This window comes from Psittacula echo, assembly GCF_963264785.1.
Source record: "Psittacula echo genome assembly, chromosome: 1".
NCBI lineage: Eukaryota > Metazoa > Chordata > Aves > Psittaciformes > Psittacidae > Psittacula > Psittacula echo.
In genome coordinates, this window is record NC_137735.1 from 85,907,114 (window position 1) to 85,927,244 (window position 20,131).

Below are 20,131 nucleotides of genomic sequence, written 5' to 3' on the forward strand. Positions count from 1 at the left end.
ATACAAAAGCACTGTGTTCAGAATATTTCATTGGGAAAAAAACCAACCCAGGTGTGGGTGCAAGTCCCTCTAGTTCTGCCTGATAGAGGCCCTGTGAAGAACAGTGTGTCCAAATACCTGCCTACACAACTAATGGTAGTGGGGATCATCTTCTCAACAGAGGTTTGGCCTCAATATCCTTTGTTTGGTGTCATTTTAGTGTGTGTATATATATGTATATGTTTTAGCAAGTTTGGTCACTGCTAGCTTCACTACCTGACTTGCTGTGGTCCCCAAGACAATGAAAGGCTGGGAAACAGATGGACAAAGTGTTGCCCTGTCTTTCACTGGGGAGCGCAGCTGGCCAAGTGTTTTGTTCTAAACTAATGTTAAATCACAGCTAGAATTCTTTGCATTCCTCAGCTTCAAACAAAGGAGTGCACAGTTACTACGAGATGGCAAACCTGTTTGAGTTGGTGATTCCTGTGATGCTTTATTCAGTCCAGCATAGATTTGTACAAGGTCACCTTCCTCCTCTTAGTGTTCACGTATTTTGGATCATGGGGCTTAAAGAATCCAAACAGCCGTGTGCTGCTTACCTGATGAGCTCTCCAGGGCAACTCTCCTGTGAAATGCTCCCCTCTTGTGACAACAAGCCTGAGCAACCAAATGCAGCTACATTTGGGTTGAAATCCACTTCATTTGGATTTTTAGGGAGGTGTGTTCCAGTAACTTCATGCGATACTGTGTTTGAAATGTGTGATTTCTTTCCTCTCCTCATAAAACTGGACCTGGACACAAGTTTTGAGTTGTTGGTTTTGTTTTGGGGTTTTTTTTTTGTTTTGTTTGGGTTTTTTTGGTTTGTGTTTTTTTTTTTTTTTTTTTTTTTTTTTGTAATAATCTCAGGACCTGAAAGATTGTAGCATTTAGTGTGTCTTAAAAATGATGTACTGTACCAGCCATGGATTTTGTAAATACACCTGTCTCCCTTTTTTGTATTTTGATTTTTTAAAAGTGTGTAAGGCTCTTTGCCAGAGGAACTGGTGCCTGCTTAATTTCCATCCTGAACTGAAGCAGGAAAAGGAAGAAGCTGCTGCCACAGAAAAGCCCGCATCAGTTCCAAATGTGTATATTGTTCTGGTCAGTTTAATGGCTGTTAAGTCTTTTGTTACTTGGGAAGCTGGTTTGTTCCCCTGCACGTTCCCAGTCGTGGCTAGTGGAGCCCTATCAGAGAGACTTAATTTTAACTCTCTTCTGTGTGACTACTTCATGTTTTCACTCCTTCCAGATACTCAGGTCTGCTATCCCTGAGAAGTCTGGCGTTTTCGGAGGTCAGGACTATAGGACCTCTGCAAGAATAGCTGGAGAGCATTTCTCATTTTACCAATGCTTTGGTCCAGACACAGAAATAGGGTTTGTATCTGCGATGCCGCCTCCACCTGTTCTAAAAGGGACTTGCCCGTGTATTTTGTGCTTTCCTGAAGGGAGTGCAAAGATTTATTAGGATTTATTAGTATTTTTATTTTTCGGCAGCAGACTTAGCTCTGGGATCCAACCTTGCCGGCAGACGCCTGTTCTGCAGGAGGAGCCTTACCCAATTCGGCGTTGCTGTTCCCTGTCCCTGACTGCGACAGGCTTTTTTCATGAGTGTACTTTTTATTTTCCTTTTTTAAATGTCATGTGTCTGTGCTGTATTAAATAAAGAGGAATGTACATATTAGCCCTGTCTCTCTGATTTCTGATAACAAAAGTGACATAAAAAGGTTTCACTTGGAGGGTTGTCCTCGGGGCTTTTGTGTTGGGTTTTTCAGTGCTGGGTTTTCTTCGGGGGTAGGTGCCAGCTTTATTCAGTTTGGGCAGCCACAAAGGCACCGGCTGAAAGCTACCACACGAGTAGTAAGGAAACACTCCCCTCGGTGGCGGGTGCCCCCAAGGCACAGCCAGCGCCGGGGCTCAGGGAAACCACGCGTAACCCCGCCCCGTGCCCCCAGCGGGCCACACGGCTTCCGGCCCGCGAGCCACGCGCGGGAGGGCGCTGCCCAGTCAGAAGCGTTCCACCCTTTCCATAAAAGGCAGAGGGGCGGGGACAGAAGAGAAGTGCCTACCCAGAAGACAGCTTTTCGCGGCAGCCCCAGTGGCCTAATGGATAAGGCATTGGCCTCCTAAGCCAGGGATTGTGGGTTCGAGTCCCATCTGGGGTGGACTGTTTTTTTTTCTTGCACCCAGGGGACAGCAGAGCCCGGCGGCCGTTCTGGAGCGTTACAGCCGCGTTCACTTTCCAGAGACCCAGAGGGTCTGCGTTTTCTGGGATCACTGAGCGCCCCCCTTGGGCTGTATCGCGCTGTACCGAGAGACCTGGGACACACACGTGGGCTGCGCGGGGGAGGGAGGAGGCCGGAGCCAACTCACTCTCCCGCAGCGGGACGGGCCCCTCCGCTGGTCCCACTGACCCCGCTCGGGACCGGCAAGCGGCCCGAAGGCGCCGCTCCCAAACCAACGGCCCGGCGCGAGAGAGAAGGACCGAGCGCACGAGCCTTGGCGCGGCCTCGCCTCGACACTCGACCTTCGCCACTTGACCTCCGCCGAGCGCAGAGGGCTGGAGGAGGCGATCGCCCGCCTCGGCACTCGACAGCCCGCCCTGGCCGCAGGCGCGAGCGTGGAGTCCGCGCGCCCGCGCGCCTTCGGCCGCTTTCCTTATTGGCTGCCGCACGGAGGCGGCGGCGCTCGATTGGCCGTCGGGGGGAGAGGTGCGCAAGATGGCGGCGCTGGGCTCTCCGCTGCGGACCTTGCGCGGGCTCCTTCGCGAGCTCCGCCACGCCAGCGGAAGGGCGGGCCGCCCCTATCGCGACACACCCGCCTACCAGCATATCGTTGCGGCCTTCCGCGCCAACCTGGTACTCACGGGGGGGGGGTTGTTCCCCTCACCCATCCCTTCCTGTCTCTCTCTCCCGGGGAGATGAGACGGGGCGGGGTGTGAAGTCCCCGGGGCTTCATGGCTCCTCTCTGCAGGTGACCAGCGAGAAGCTGTGCCGGGCCCAGCAGGAGCTGCACTTCCAGGCTGCCACCTACCTCTGTCTGCTCCGCAGCGTCCGGGAGCACGAGGCCCTCCACCAGGAGTACCACGGCCGGGGCGAGCGCTCGCCTGAGGAGGTCGCCGGCCTGGTGGGCTTCAGGTTGCCTCAGCAGCCGGGAGGGAAAGGCTGAGGTGACTCTGTTGAGTTACCTGTTTATTCCCGAATAAAGGTCTTATCATCATCGAAACTGGCTGGGGTTTTCTGGCTTGTGCTTTCTGTCAGTTCTGGGTTGCAGGTGTGGTGTGATGTGAGAGGCAGCTGTCATGGAATGAGAGAAGGACTGTGGTGAGAAAAGGTAACAGCCTTTGCTGACAAACTGCTTAAGGAGGTGCAAGGGTTGTTAGTTCCCCCTTCAAAACTGTAGGTGAGAGAACTGGCCTATTTTACTGTAGGTCTACCAGCACACTCTGTACATAGGGAATTTTCTACTCTCCCAAACCCGAAGGTGCCTTCTTGGGAACATCACTGGATCCTGGTGAGTGCAGCAGCAGCACAAACCTCTTTTTTCATCTTGAAGATTACTTTTTCCATGGTGGTGAGCTGGTGGCAACAATTCAAAAAGCCAAATACTACTTCATGCATTACAGGTTTCCCAGTGTCTCTGAGCAGTTGGCTCTGAGACTGTAGGCTTCTTATGCTGTTCTCACACACTGAATCTCACTAAAGTGAGCTGATTACTGCTAATGACACTAGATACACCAAACTGCCATTTTCTTGTCTTGCAATCTGGAACAGCAAGTTTCTTTTAGAAAGAAATACTGGCTTGCATTGTTGCTGCTTTCCTCTAAGAAAAGGGTTGGATTATATGCAAAATACATAAGAAATCTCTAATAATCATAGAAGCACAGAATGGTTTGGATTGGAAGGGACCTTAAAGATCATCCAGTTCCAACACCCTGCCATGGGCAGGAACACCTGCCACTAGAGCAGGTTGCTCAAAGCCCCATCCAGCCCAGCCTTAAACACTGCCAGGGTTGGGGCAGCCACGGCTTCTCTCCGCAACCTGTGCCAGCGCCTCACCAGTAAAGAAGTTCTTCCTCATGCCTAATGTAGAACTGCCTCTGTCAGTTTAAAGCAATTCGCCCTTGTCCTGTCCCTACCTACCCTTGTAAGAAGTCCCTCTCCAGATTTCTTGTAGGCCATTTTAGGTACTGGAAGCCGCTGTAAGGTCTCCCTGGAGCCTTCAGTTCTCTGGGCAGAACCACCACAACTCTCTCAGCCTCAGACCATTTTGTTAGCCATCATCTGGACTCACCTGAGCAGGCCCATGTCTTTACTATGTTGAGCAACTTATAATGGCTAAAAATATGAGGCTGCTTTATGTGGGGCAGGAACTATAAGCAAAGCTAACAAAAAAGTGTTTGTTTTGTTGTTTTTTACTACCTAGGAAAACAAGCTATTCTGGCAGAAAAGCACTGCAAATAAGATGACTTCATCTAAATCTATGTATTTTCCTTACTCTGTATTTAAAACTCAGAGATAGTTTAATACCAAAGTATTAGGTATTAGTATTAGGCACAACAGATACTTAAAACTGGGGAGACTCAAGTAAAGTACAGAGATGTGAACTTTAAGGTTCTCTAGATCAGGTTTGCAGTTCTTGCCATGTCTCATTGGCTAAAACTTCTGGGTGTCCTTTTGACAAGTTTTGATATCCTAGGTGGGAAAGTACCAACTGATTTGCAGCGGTAGATGAAAATCAGGGGAGGTCACTATACCCTGAGAATGGCTGCAAAGTATTTGTTGTTCCCAGTTATTTAATGCAGCTGCTTCATTCTGCAGTTTACTTTCCAGGTGGACTGAAGGTTTGCTGCATCCAAAGGCTGGCTGTGGTGTACTGTTGTGGAAGTAAAATAAATTGTCTCATTGAAACCAGTTCTGGAAGAAAAGCTGAAATTTGGACAGAAATAGATGCTCTTTAAGGAGTACCTAAAGCTAAGGTTGTACAGTGTGATTACAAATAATAGAGAAAGTTTTTAAATTTTCTTCAAACATGCTAAGGTGCTAAATAAAGAAAATTTTAACCAGTACTGGTACCTCTTCCAGTTACATCCCCTTCAATCCAAAGTAATGTAATGACTAACAAAAGTAAATTTACATGTTAAAAGAAAACCCAAAGCCGGGCCATGCTCTGAGGAGCCGAGGAGCACCGGGTAGGAAACCTTTTCCTGAACGTGCTACAGAAGATTCCTATCTGAGCGTTTCATCTTCTCTGCAAGCCCTCGTGAAACCCAGATTAAGCGCGGCGGGAGTTTTAATGGCTTTATACGTTGTGTTTTCTCAAATATACCGTCAAAGTTGAGCACGAGTCTGGTCGGGGCCGATGACAACTGATCCTTGTGACGGTCATTGAGAACTTTTGGGCGCTAGATGGCAACACGGTGGTTAAGAAAGGGAGAGCTGCAAACGCAGGTGTTAGGATAGATAAAAAAATACAGAAATAGTCATTTTGAGACTGGATCTCGGTGCTCTGTACGCCGAATTAGCTGCAACAACCATCAGTACCGTCAGTGATGAGGGAGGTTCTCTAAAAAGCGAGTGTTACAGCAGCTTTTCTCAGCAGTCCCACCATCGCTGCACTGACAGAAGGACGAAGCCGTCAAAATGGAGCTGAGTGTCAGTTCAAGAAAGGAATTGTCCTTGGGCAGCCTATTCCGTCAGCGCTAGCTCCGGCGTACGTACCCGTCCGAGCAGTCGCGGGTCTAAACTCGCTCCCGTCACCCGGTGAGCGTCCTATCGATGAGAGGGGATGAGAGATCGGGGCTGGGCTGCGAGCGACGCCCGTTACCCGACCAGACCCCCCCTCCGGCTTTGCGTTAATTTCAGCCTAGCCACCTGCTCTGGCACGTCAGAACCGACCCTCGGCAAACGTCCGGTTCGGTCTCCTCTCACAGAGGATGAAAACTCGGGTCGGGCCCACCGGTGCTGGGCAATGCCCGGCTCCCACTCCCCGGGAGCGGGAAGAGAACCCCCATTGCCCCGCCTCGCCCCACCGCCGCTGACCCGCGGACGTCACAGTGGTTACGCGGGACCTCCCTGCCAATCCACTCGCCCCAGGAATCCAGCCCGGCGAAAGGCTTGGCGGCCCAATCAGGGGCCTCGCCGCGCAGTGCGTCACGGGCCGAAAACCGCACGCCGTGGCCAATCAGCGGGCGCCAAGACCCGTCCGCGCTGACGTCGCGGAGCGGCTGAGGTGGGGGGGCTCGAGGGCGCGTGCGCGCGGGTTTCCGTTGCCGCTGGCGCGCGCGCGTGGCAGGCGTGAGGGGAAGAAGGAGGAAAGGAGGGGAGAGGGGAGGCGGCGGCACCAAGGCACGCGGGATCGGTTTCCTGCTTCGTCTCCCACCGGCAGCGAAAGGCAAAGGCAGCTGCCGCTTTCCCCCTTCCCCCGCCCGCGGCGCCGGGGGAGCGGCTCCGCCCGGGCCCGCCAGTGACGCGGGTGGGAGGGCTGAGCGCCGCGCCGGGCCTCAGGCCTTGTAGGCCGCTGTCGGCGTGACTCGGCCGGGCCGGGCCGGCCCCCCGCGCGCTCAAGATGTCGGCGCAGGCCCAGATGCGCGCCATGCTGGATCAGCTCATGGGCACGTCCCGGGACGGTAAGTGCCCCCAGGCCGGGGATGGGGCGGGGGAGAGGGAGACGGGGTGGAGCCGCCGAAGCCCCTGAGGTCACGGTGGTACCGGGCAGGTCGGCCGGCCGTTCTTTCACCGTGATTGGTAGGCCCGGGGCCCGCTCCCCGCCCGCCTTCCGCCGCGGGGCGGGGCCTGCTGAAGGCCGTAGGTCAGCGGCGGAGTGGGTGCCTTCGGTGCTGCCGCCCCCGGGGTCTGGGGGAGTCAGACGTCGCCTCCCCCGCTCCGAGCTGCCAGCGCCAGCCGGGAGGCCGCGCTGCCGTTTCGGCTGCGGTTTAAGCTCGGATCTCCTCGGTGCCCAGGCCTCGCGGTGAAAGCGCGCTGCTAAAGGTGCGCGCGCTGAGCTTTCCCGCGCAGCTTTCGCTGAGGGAGACAGCAGTTTGCTAGGTTGAGGTTATGGGGGAACAAACCAGAATCCCCCCTCCAAACCAGCACTCGCTTTAGTAGAGCAGGATTTGGGGATGGGTTTTTTTGGTGGTGGTACAGTTTTGTGTAAAGTCTGACCCAAACCATCATTTCAGTTAGCAGGTGGGTATGGCTGTCGCTTTCTGAAAGAGAGTGTAGTTAACGCAAGTGTACTAAGTCTTTTAAAAACAAACGAGACCCAAACAGCTAATTAAAAGCTTAGCGTTTAGAGGCAGTAATCCCAAGAGGGACATACTACATGCACAATCAGATTTGGGATCGCTGGGGTCACATAGTGAACTGAAGATTATCGCTGTGTAAAGCTTCTCAGAATTTTTGTCAGGGTGTGTGGCAATTGACATTAGAGTTTGAACTGGAAGTCGCCCATAAATCCGAATAGCTTGAAGGCTGCTAAAAAAGAGCGGTTCCCGTTATGCTGTGTAGTGTTTTACGTATAAACAAGGGAATACTGCACCCGAGGATAGACAGCAATTGGAGATTATTCAAATGCTCTGCACGTTGTACTCGCTCTTGCAGATGTGTTACATGTTTGTTGAGCCTTTGTGCTTAATTAATGGTTACCTGTTTTCCCATGCACCAAATAGAATGTATGAGCTACATATTGTATGGCTGTATCTTGTATGGTGCCAGTCATCTGTTGGTAGTGGGGTAATGTGATCTGACAGCTTTTTTTGTTTTTTTATAATCTAGTATTTTAAATAAATGTAACTAGTTTTCACTTACCTGGTGTATCATTAATGCCTTCTGCTGAGTGCCTGTAGTTGTTTTTAAACAAGGGCATGATAATCTCATTGGAAAACTATTGTTCTTCCAAGATTGCCTTCCCAAGCAAGGCTGGTTAGTGAGTAGTCATCCTGCAGGACCTGATTTAGGGTGTTTTAGACTTGCCCCAGAAGATTTTTGAATGCTTCCTGTTGTGGCTGCATGTGTCCAAGTGCTTGGCAAAGTAACCATACACATGAAACTCAAGTCTTCCCAGTGCTGGCACCTAGATTGCTGTTTCAGAGCTATGTAAGACAACACAGAAAGCTTGGGGGTGTGTGTGTGTGCTGTGTGACTGTTTACATTTATGAATGTGTTTTCTGTTCATTGGTATGATTTACCTGTGATAGTTGCTTAAAAATGCTGAGTGACTAAGATCTAAACCGAGAAAAGCCATTTCAGGCTATATTTCCTTTAGCTTTATGAAAAAGCAGTTATTTTATTGACAGCTGTATTCCCCCACCCCACTTGCCCTGTAATTCCCAAACCACATCTGCTGAACTGTTTAAAATCTGACTAGTTAGAGAAGCAGCATTTAAATGAAATGGGCAGAATGGGGAAGGATAAGGAGGAAAGACTGTTTGCAAAACAGGCTTCCATTATTGGATTAAGTGAGGAACTAAAGATCTCAGTGTAACACAATTCTAGGTTTTGGTTTTGTTTTAAATTCAGTGGAGTATTATTTAAACCAAAGTATGCACAGGGATTGAAAGTCATCCTTTTTCTGCAGAGCTGCTACTTACTAAATTCAAGGCCAGGCTCAAGGTCATTGAAATATTGCTAACCTTGAGAGTAGTGGGGTTTGGAATCATGTGGGGTTTTATGTTCCTGTCACCTTTGACAAATACTCTGTTTCTAGTAATATGCAAATTGCAGATTTTCATTAGAACATGCAATTTTTTCACTTCTTTGTAGAGGGTAGGTTTCACTTCACTACTGGTCCCCATTGCCTTTGGTTGATGTTTGTGGCTTATGTTGTTCAGAATTACCAAAGCGCTTTTTAATTTCTTAACCTAATTTTATGCTTTACAATTCAGGGAGTTTTGTTTTGGCTGTTGTGAGTTTTGGGGGTTGTTTTTTCCTTTTGTTTTTGTTGGTTCGTTGTTCTGTTTTGTTGAAGAGACTAAAATGCAAGTTTGAAATTCTTCCTTACATGAGAAGAGACAGATCAAATATTTAATCTATTCAGTGGGTATAGAATGAACTCAGTTCAAAGCCAATGGTAGTGGCTTGATATGTAGTCTATATTACTTTTTAGCTTATAGTATCATTTGTAGAAAAAGAGAATGTGCTCTTTGGAAAATGTTCCACAATCGGATGCTCAAACGTGGTTTTAGGAGGTGAGCTGTAGGCTGTAACTTGTGAAAGTTTGCACACTCATTGTAACTGGTGTCCCAGGGGCCAGAATGGAGAAGGTTGGAGGATGTAGCTATTAAATGTTTTTGTGGATTTGCTGTTAAGCTCTGAGAACACCTAGAAAGCACAGTTCTGTATTGGTCAAATTGATTCAGAAAATACCCACTGAGCTGTAAGAATATTTCTGAAAAATAAACGGTGCTGCTAAGGAGCCTTCTCATTTCAAACAGAGTTGTCCAATGTGTGGCTGTCTTACAACTAGGTATATTGCTCCAGGCCTGCTCCTTGCCCTTCCCCTGTTGTTGCAGGCAGGGAGATCTGAGAGCTGTGTGACTTTGGCAACCCGCTTCCTCTCTTGTCTGAATTTTGGCAGTGGGATAATGCGCTTGTCGTCACACAGCGTCACTCAATGTGTGATGAACTTCTGCCTGCTACCTGCCAGGATGGGAGGTTCAGGCAGTGCTGTGCTTGCCTTTGCTCATGTGACAGACAGCTGACAGACAAGTGAAACAGAAGGGACTTGGCAGATGCTCTTCAGGAGTTTCCAATGAGTTGTAAGTTGTTAGGCTTCACAGAATTACAGAATGGTTTGGGTTGGAAAGGACTTTAAAATCATCCAGTTCCAACCCCCTGTGATGGGCAGGGACACCTCACAAGAGACTGTGTTGCCCAAGGCTCTGTCCAACCTGGCCTTGAACACTGCCAGGGTGGAGCATTTACCACTTCTGTGATACTTGATCTGTGGTATCTAAAAAGAAATTGTATTTTTAATACAATGAAACCATTCTGTAAATGGCATGTATGGTTCTCTTACACACCTGGAAAAGCACATTATTTAAAAACAGGTGTGTTTTAAAATTCCTTATATACCTAACTTTAACTTCTCTTGCACACTTTTCTGATAAGAAGTGGAAAACTGGATTGGAGGATTGGATGTGGACCATGCCAAAACTTTTTTTTTTTTTTTTTACAGTGGCTTAGATTTTGATGTTAGTAAAATCTGGACTAATTTAATATAGTCATGACTGCAGGTTAAAACAAAATTTTCTCGGAAGTATGTCCTTCTCTACTGATGTGCTGAGAACCTGGCATACTTAACTAGAGAGGCTTAAATGTAAGCTACTAAACACATAGCGTGGGTTTCCCAAATACTGAGAAATAGAGTGCTGAAGACCAGGTGCTAATCTTATGAGGTTACATAAGAATGTGTTTGTTATATTATTTTTTTTACTGCTGGCAGTTACACTAAAGGACTTTTTGTTACTTATGTCAATAATTAAAAGGTTAGTTCAAGTTGAATTTATTCTTGATGACCAGAGCTGCAGGAACTTGTCACTCAGAAGTATTAGAGATAAGCTGATAGAAAAGTGTGGTGTGGTTTTTTTTGGTGGGTTTTTTTGTTGTGTTTGTTTGTTTTTTTTTTAGTACTATTTTTCAACTGTAAAATTAATTGAACTTTTTTTTAAATAATATTTAGGCAAACCCTTTTTTTGCAATCCATATCCTCTAGAAAACAAAAGTGACCCTTATGAATGGGATCATAATTGTTTTATATAAATCGATTAATTTACAAATGGAGTGAAATGGTAACTATATTAGTACCCCTGGAATTTTATTTCTTTCTTTTTTTCTTCCAGAATATAACTGAATTGAGCAAAGATTGCCCGGTTTTCTTTAAAAGGCCTGATTGTAGAAATCCCATTTTGTCTTAGATCAGCTTATATTGCTCAACTGGTTTTTTTTCTGCCAGGTCAGTAATCTGCTCACCTTGCAAAGTGCTAGAGTTGATGTGAGGAATTGTTTAGAAGCAGAGGGTGGAGCAGCATCATTACTTCTGACTGTAGTGCAGACACAGAGCAAATCTGAATGGCCCTGGAACCACATCTTGAAACTGCTGGACTTCACTCTTGCAAAGAAACGTGGTGGTGGTTTTGGTTTTTGTTTTTAATAATTGCCAATACATCAAAATTAGGTTATAGTCTAGAAATACAAAACAAGTTACTTAAATTATTCTTAAGAGAAAAGTAAATTTGTGCATGCTTCTGAGGCTTACAAGTGGTCATGAAAATGTTCTCCCAAGCATCCTAACAAATTCTATTTTATATAATTATCAGAAAAATTTTTAGATGTATAGAACCTATATGTATGAAGTGCCAATTAGCAACTCTTTTGCTTCATCTGCTAGGTTTTTGACTGAACTGCTCACTGTGCTTGGAGTCTTTAACTCAGTTCTAGGTCACTTTCTTCTGGCATTGAAACTTAAAATATCCTTTTTGCATCTATTCACATCTTAATCAGTTTTTTCTGTTTTACACTAGCCACTTCAGTTACCCTTAGTAATTGGTTACTAATGTGTGACTTTTCTGTCCAACTTGTTTGGGAAGAGTTGAAGTGACACCCCTGTGCTTATCTTAGCCATCCGGCATTTGGTGACACACTTTTTATGGTAACAGAGGTGCAATCTATGAGTTGTAACCCATTTTTTAATCATTTCCATATGGGAAATGTGTGTATATAAGGATGGCTGGTGTGTTGATGTTGGTATTATCAGGCTGCATAGATGTTGTTTTCCACTTTGCTTTATACTCTATAAAGGTGGAAGGTAGTATGTGCTTTTGAAGTTTCAGTATCTTCTTGTCAGTTACAGGAGGACTGATAGCCTCAGGCGGAGAGCCAGGTTAGGGAGCCAAGAGCCTTCTCTGAGAGCTCTCCTTTAAAGTAAGGATCAGGAGCAGAGGAAAGGCAGAAAAAAGTATCTTTTATACACAGATATTTCCAAAACCCACCTAAAATGTTGAATTGATATCAACTCAGAAGTCTGAAAGTAGTAGCAACACATGAACTTTGTTAAAAGTCTTCATTTGTCCGTCAAGAGTGACCAGAAGGCTTTAAGAGCAACGATCATGTTTGGTGAATTGTGTGTATTTGCTGGCTTCATTATAAAGTTCTGGAACTTTATCCTTTAAAAATTAGGGACTTGAGGAATTTTTGTGCTCTGGATATGGGACACCATACGAAATGGCATTTGTGAAGAAGCAAATGGACTACTTCACATTCATACCTCATAGAAAAAGATTCCCATGTTGGTTCCACTTGTAAGGTATTAGCTGAAAATGGTTTCATTATATTTTGAATTTGCAAATACTAATTTAGTCATAGAGTAAACCAGAAGCAATTTGCTTAGTAATAAATTATTATAAAGGTGTTACGGCGAAGATGTATCCAGGGTTAGTGACAAGAACATCACAACTAACTGCCTGTTAAGTGTGTAGCAGGAGCAGGATCTTCTGTGACCACATAAGCCTCAGTTAAATAATGATGCTAAATACTTGCTATACAGGGCTTACTTTGCTGATGAAATTTGATATGAAGTCTTTAACCTGATATTCCACCCAGTAAGTAGCTCTCTGTGAGTGAAGCTTTCAGAATCCCCTGCCAGTGTGATGGGACTCATGCCTCAAAACACCTGAGTGGAAAGCTACCCTGTTTTGGTTGATGTAGCTTAATGCAGGAGGTCAGAAGCATGAAAATGCACATCATTATCTTTGTATGGATTGCACCACTAGTTTGCGATTAGAGGTTATAGTTAGATTAAAAAGGGTAACTTTCACCAACGCATTGGGATTGTTGTTGATAGTGTGTTATTAGGATAAATCAGAATAGTAAGAGATGCTGGATAAAGTAAATCATTGTTATAAGCATGTTATAATGCTAGGGATTGTTGATACATAAGTGTTTGTTCCTCTCATTTGTCATTAAAATAATACTGAACAAGAATGACATTGTGGAGGCTGTTAATAGGTTAGACTTAAGAGTTCAAAGTGAATTGGATAGTACAAGCACACATTGTGATCTTAACCTCCGGGTGTTCCTTAATCAGCAGTCTGCATTCATCTGGAATATTGATGTTGATTTTGTAGTCAACATATTTAATACGAATGTCCTTTAGAAAGTTTATGTTACTGCCATCATCTCTTTAATATTTGTGTCTCTAGTTTGCAATTTCCTTATTGTTACAAAATATATGAGATGTGCAAGTGTAGAAATTTCCTTGATGTTTGGCTTAGTTTCTGGAATTGTTTCAATTCTTTTTCAAAGTTTTCCATTCATCTGGAAAGCAGTCTCTCACAGAAATGTGGTTTGGGGCAGGTACATAAAGTAAAACTAAAGCTGCTCCTTCTTGAAGAAAATAAAATTTATTTTTTCGGTATCATAAATTTTATCAATTATATGAATTTTTTTTTTTTTTTTTAATGGAGAAAATGTAATTGGAAACACAGGGATGGCTGCAGCAGTAGATGCTGACTCCTGTAATGCCCTGCTAAATTATTTTGATTTCTTTAATGAGCATGAGTCCTAAAGACCAAGTAGTTGAATACTCTGCTGTTCTTCAGAGGCAGGGTTAAATAGTTGCTATTCTGAGCTAATTTAATTATTTACCTATAAAAATAGGACTTGTAATAAGGTCTGAAATATCGGTGATAGTGTCCCCTTTTTAAACATTTCAGGATACTTCTAAAATTTAGATGACTGCAGCTTCTTTGTACATATGTATTATTTTCTTCTTACATAATATATAATGATTTTTTTTTTTTTTTAATATTGTTTAGCATTCACTTGACCATACAAAGAGTACATCAACCTATGTACAGTTTGACAAAGAAGTACTGTCTTGGTTATCTGACATACAGCTGAAGTCCTTGGCTTAAAACCACTTCTGTTCACATTGTTTTAATTGCTAAAAGGTATCTGCAAAAGCCTCTTTTGCTATAGGCTGAATGTCGTTTGTATAGTTGATCCATAGATTTTCGTCAGCCCTCCCTCCTCAGCAACCCATGCATACCACAGGTCGTCATCTATTCAAGATGATTCATTTGCGGGTCAGCAGCAGAATGCATCTTCTGTCTTTGCCAGCAGGTCTACACTGTTCAGGGATATTGAAGCTCACAAAATTCATGAAGAAATAAAGGCATTTTCAGACTCAGGAATGAGCTGCCAGAGGCACACAAAATTCAGTCATAATATATGACGCCTTTTAAAAATAAACCTTTTCTACTGAGACAACAAAGATTAGAAAGAAATGCAAATGTGTGAGACTGCTTTTCATAGGAAGGAAAAGGTGAATATCTCACTAAAGGCATAGTGCAGAAAGAATAGATGTTTAAAATGTAAGTGTGGAATGTGATCTTAAGGCTGTCATCGATGGTTTGCTGCTACTTCCCCTCTCCATGTTGCCTTAGTTTAGTCATTGTGATTATCATGTTAGCCACTTAGATTTATAAAGACTGTATTGCAGCAGTAGTGTCAGTTCCTAGTTGTGGTAGGGGTATGGAAAAAGCTAAGTCTAGGTGTTGAGGTAACATCTGGGAAAATACTACTTGCCAACTTTTCCTCAGGAACAAGGAGTCTTTCAGCAGTTATCTGGTCTTGGTAACTCCTTGGCTCCTGAGAGCTTAATGGTGTTGGGCCATTGGCTGTATTCTTTCAAATACTTTTCTTCATTTTGTTCATGTGTCTTTATATGGAAGAATCTTTACAGTCAACGTGTATTTCTAGATGCTGTGTTAAAATTGCTGGCAGAGTCTATTATTCTATACAAACTGAACAATCTGGCCCCTTGTTTTATTTATAAAGGTTCAATGTATCTTTGCCTGCCTACATCAATCTGCAAGGGAGTGTCAGAAAGGCCCCGCATTCGCCGAGCCGTGAGTTATCAATAACTTTTCAGATGTGTTAATGAATGTGGAACAAACGCAGTTATGTGTTTTAAAAAAAATATGGATCCACCTCCTAAAAACCAACGAGACAAAAGGCAAAACTCTACTGCAGTAGCAGGCATGATTATAAAGGGATTGGTCTGAATATTTTTGTGGTATAACTAAGCCACAACATTGCCCTCTAGAAAACCTATTGTTGAACTGCTTCGAAGCTGTCTTTAGTGTGTGTGTGTTACAGGTTTTAACTGTTGTATCCCGCAGGCAAATTATGTATGTGGTGTCCTTGGAAACTTTACTTTGCTTAATAATATGAAACTTGTCCAATCTGAAAATGGTACGTATTAGCATCCTATGCATAGAACTGATATTTAAAAATCTGATTACATAAGAAGAAAGACTTGACTAATAAGATAGGTTTTTTTTTTTTAATTCCCCTCTGTTGTAGTTACCTCAGTAATGAATTTGGCTTCTTGAATTAATAGATTCAAAATTCTCAGTATTTGAGGTCATGAAGCCATAAAAAAACCCCCAACTTTAACGCAAAATGTATCTACAGTCTTTAAAGTACTTGATGAAATGGAAAAGGCTGCTATCCGAACTCATTCTATGTCTTTGGGGTTTTTTTTCCCCAGCAGCCCTTCTTGCTTCAGTAATTCACCAGTAGGTTTTCAGTGATTAGAGATCTTAACAAGTTGTTATGTTTTTAAAAATAATAAAAAGATACATCCTGGAACAGATTAAGGTGTTCTATCATGCCTGTGTCTTAACAACAAGAGTGCTATAGCAGTGATCTCTTTTAAATCTCAAATAGTGACAATTATGCTATGACTTGAAGGAAAACATATTCCTACCCTCATCCCCAGAATACCAGCTAGTTATTGTGTTCTGAAGACTTCAGGTCTTGCTCCAAGATGGGATTATTTAAACTTGCACTTGGACCTCAGTCTGTGGACAGGTTGATGCTTCTGCTGATGCAGGAACTACAACCTGCCATTATGAAGATACAACTGAGATGTTCCCAGCCCAACAAACACCATGTAAAAAAGAAAGAAAGAAAAAAAAGAAAAAGGCTTACAATATGGAGATATGCAAACATGTGTAAAATAATTTTGCATATATAGGGTATGCTCATATGTTTGACGGTTTTTTTCAGGTTTGTAAGCATGTAAAATAATTCTTCCGCCAGCTCTTTATGCTACTCCCGTCAGAAGTAAGAGGGTGCATTGCATCCAAGAGCAAAATCATAAAATGAGTATCAGGTGGGATTTGATGAAGACTCAATGTGTATCTTGTGTTTATGAGGTTTCTTTTATATGCTAATTGTTGCATAAATATACACCGCTATTTCATGCAAAATCTGAGTTGAACGTTATATAGCTCATTTAACAAATGCTGTTATAGCGAAGTGTTTTTAAGCTAATACTGTGTGTCTGGTTTCAAGCACTTTTCACACTCCATTTTTGAAGGGGAAGTGTGAGAGGACTTTAAAACAGCATTATAGAGCATTAAAACGCACATTTGTGGTTTTGGTGTTATTTGGCAAAGAAGCATACAGTGTTTTAAGTTCAGTTTCCATAGACCTTCCATATGTGACAGGGCAGTGTTAACGCTTTGCATGTAATCTACAGAACATGTCTGGCTCCCCCAGATTTCTAACCTGGAATATGTTGATTTCTATATTGCAGGTGACACAACCCGTCAGCGAATTAAATTCAATGATGACAGAGTGTGCAAGAGCCACCTTCTCAACTGCTGCCCTCATGATGTGCTGTCTGGAACTGTATGTAGCTAAATCTTGTGGGTTTTTTAGTCAAGAATGGAGAAATTGATTTATACTTGTTCTTTGTAATATCTATTTTAATTTCATTGTTTTCAGAAAGTATGTAGTGCTCTCTGGTGGTTCAGAGGAACTTTTACAAACAACTAATTTATGGGTTATGAAGTTGATTTTTGGAAGCTTCCTGTTCTACATGTCAGTTATTATTTATGAATTCAACATTGTTTGCTATAACTAAAAAAAAATCAAAATAATGTTACCTACATGAATTTTGCAATAACTAAGTGATTTTAAGCTGGTACAGCTGCAACTGGTATAAGAAAGGAAATATAATTTATGCATAAATTCTGAATTTACTTTCTTAAAACTTGATGTTGTAGTGAGATGGTATTCTACACAAATACTTGTATAGGGAAGAGAGGTGATATTTCTTTCTTCAGAAATATTCTAGTGAAAACAGTTGAAAGTTCAGATAATTGAATTTCTAGAAGCTGAGGTATATTTAACATGACAGTGACACGTACAATATCCAGTTACTGTGCCATTTTCACAAATTCTAAGGGAACTTAAAAATCTCCATTTATGCCATATTAGTAACTTGTTTGACTTGCAGTTTTGTGTACTCTGTAGTAGAGGTTCCTGTGCCTGAGCACAGCAAACAAGGGGCTTCGACACATGCCACTAAAGTTGTCAGTATGTCTGTGCTTTACCTTGCTTATTCCTTGTGAAAGGCAGGTGAGTTACAGTGCATTGATTATGTAACCTGGTATTCTGTGATACTAGAATATCTAACTGTAGGGAGATGAATATGATTATTTGCAGAGTCTCAGGTGCCTGACAATCTTAATGCTGCACTTCGGCAGCTTTGCTTATTCATGTTGGCGTGTTTTCTTACCCTGTGGCAGTACTGGAAAACCTGTATTAAGAATTATTTGAAGCATCCTTGGTTCTCTGTGCTGTTATCATTCCAAACGGCTAAGGGGACTGGAGCCCTTAACAAAGTATGGAATTAAATTCATTTGCAAAACGGAAAACTGAAATACGTAGACATAACTGATTAACTTGTCAACTGGCATCTTAATATGTTTTCCAAGTAGCCGTGGTTTTAAATTGCCCTAGCATTCTTCATTGATCAGAGGGCTTCAAACATGCATGCACACACTAATTTTGTTCGCTTTAGTAATTTTGGTACTTGTACTGACAGATCAATAGTTACAGTCCATTCTTCCTTCTTCTTATGAGTCCCTGCAAAAGTAGGCACAACTGTAATTGCTAAGAAGTACGGGAAGAGGTGGCAAAATAGTAGAACTGAACTAGGGAACTTAGCATTTGTCATATTAAAAAAGGCAATAGCATAGAAAAGGTCCACTTGCTGAGCTTCTGCATAAGTCTTGCAGCTTCCTGAGCTTTTTTTCCTATCCTTAAAGACTCCTTTTCCTTTTTCTTTTTTATCACAAAGTTCTTTCATACCACAAAAATCAAATGTCTTGAAGTTACTGTGCATTTGGCATATACTGTTTGGGCACTGGCTCAGACGCATAAGTCAGTGGTTTTAAGAGTTTGCTCATTCATTTTAGGTTCTAAATTTTATAATGAGAAATTAATAAGACTCTGTACACCCTGGCTACTGGGACACAGTAATTTACCACTTAAAGTTAGCAATTCTCTTTTCTTTTTTTCTGTCTCAAAGGGTTAACACTCACTTTAGGGTTTTTGTTTGTTTTTTTTTTTTTTTTAAATCCTTAATAGTTGCTAATGATCAGGCCTGTGGGGTTTTTGTTGTTGGTTTGGTTTGTGGTTTTTTTGTCCTTCCCCAGACCATGGTTCTTGAGTTATTTTTTATCAGCGTTACAAAAACATTTGCTTATATTTATTTATGTTATAAGATTAGGACTGAAGCAGCATGCATAGAAGTCGAGTGACTCCTCTGTAATGGTGTCAATCTCTTCAGCAGCATTTTTTGGACGTAAGCTCTGTGCTATCTTCAGCAGGTTTTACAAGATGTATAAGAATGTGTTTTCTGTATCATTGTACGTTTCTGAATTAATAGTTGGGTACTAATGAAAATGGGAAGATTTAAAGCAAATACACTTAATAAGGTTAGAAGTAGTAATGTCTTGAATATTTATAGTATCTTTGAAGCTATGTTTGAAGAGCCCAAGCAGTTCTGTAGCAATCTGGCTTTCTTATTAGCTTGATTTTGCTTCCCTGTTGAAAAAATTTCATGAATACTGTTTGTGGTCTTGCAAACCCATGGTTGAGAAACTCCTTTCAGCTCAGTGGATTAACTTTATGTTTGTATTTATGTGTATTTGTTGAGGAGCATTGCTTCTTGCATTTTGTTTATACAGACCTCAAAGTATGGTATGCTCAGTCCTGCAGTTAAGAGTATCCTTAGGAACTCATGAACTCATTGCACTCAATTCATCAGGACTCCTGCTGACTAAAACCATATTGATTGAGACCTTGGTTTAGCAATATACTTTAATACGTGATTAACTTTAAGCTTATTAAGGGTGGAATTCAGCTCCAGATGGACATCTAAATTTAGGTTTCATCTGAAGCAGCTAGTTGTTGAAGCTTGCACTGGAGTTAGAAGGGATGTAGGCAGTGGAGCCTAGAGAAAGATTCATTTCACTTGCTGCTGGGTATCCCTCTCAAGGTGGGCTGAATCTGTTTAGGCTCACTGACTATACTGTTGAAATCTCCTTTTACTGTGAAAGAGAAGTTCAGTTAGTTCACACATTTGCAGATAGGTGTTAGCAAGGTGTTTTAATCTGGATTCGATTTCTTTGCCAGTAGTCCCATTGACTCGGGAACTATTTGTATGCTTAAACCTTAGGTGTGCCAGTGTGATCATTTGCTATAGTGTTGTAAAAAAGCATTCTTTTGGAAGTCACCAGCTTTTCAGTTCAGGACTGCTTTGATTGTGAGAACTCCCTTAGCTTTGCAAATCAAATTAAATTAGTCTTGCATAAACTACCTCAATTTGTAGCCCAGTGGTGTTGAATTGTAAAGTGCTCATGTCTGCCTCTTGAAAATGTAATCTTGATTTCTTTAGTTAGTGCCAGGAAAGTAAACTGATTGTGCCATGTTCCATCTAATGGGTTTAATTTATCTAGATTTATCAATGGTAATGGATTATATAATCAGGCTATGAGTCCAAGTACTATGTAAATACTGAAACATTTTAAAATAAGAGTGCTGCTAGCTTTGTCTTTCAGTGAAGATCTAGTCTAAGGAATTAAGTATTTCAAAGTGAGTATGGTTAAAGGGAGAAATGTCTTAATTATATTTCTGAAGATACCTGGAATTTTCAGTGATTGCTAAGGACTTCAGTAACTTAATAATTTCTGCCTCTTTTTAGCTCAGCATTTATTTCCTGCTAGTGAAGTCAAACTTAAGAAAAGTTAACCCTG

General features: G+C 42.7%; 1 protein-coding gene across 3 annotated transcripts in view; it reads left to right on the forward strand.

Annotated features, from left to right (window-relative positions):
* Nucleotides 1–2,612: 2,612 nt before the first annotated feature.
* Nucleotides 2,613–20,131, forward strand: part of LOC308231570 (putative RNA-binding protein Luc7-like 2) — a 37,473-nt gene continuing 19,954 nt past the window's right edge. The window contains exons 1-4 of one of the 3 annotated variants that reach the window (XM_080637162.1): nt 6,280–6,643; nt 14,853–14,923; nt 16,089–16,194; nt 16,621–16,715. Coding sequence is in view for 2 of the 3 variants with exons in the window: in XM_080637163.1 (XP_080493289.1) it covers nt 2,736–2,873; nt 2,989–3,109; nt 16,621–16,715 (354 nt within the window). In the remaining variant the exon portion in view is untranslated. Of the gene's footprint in view, nt 2,874–2,988; nt 3,110–6,279; nt 6,644–14,852; nt 14,924–16,088; nt 16,195–16,620; nt 16,716–20,131 lie in introns of those variants that run through there. The other 2 variants (XM_080637163.1, XM_080637161.1) reach the window with 2 other exon arrangements.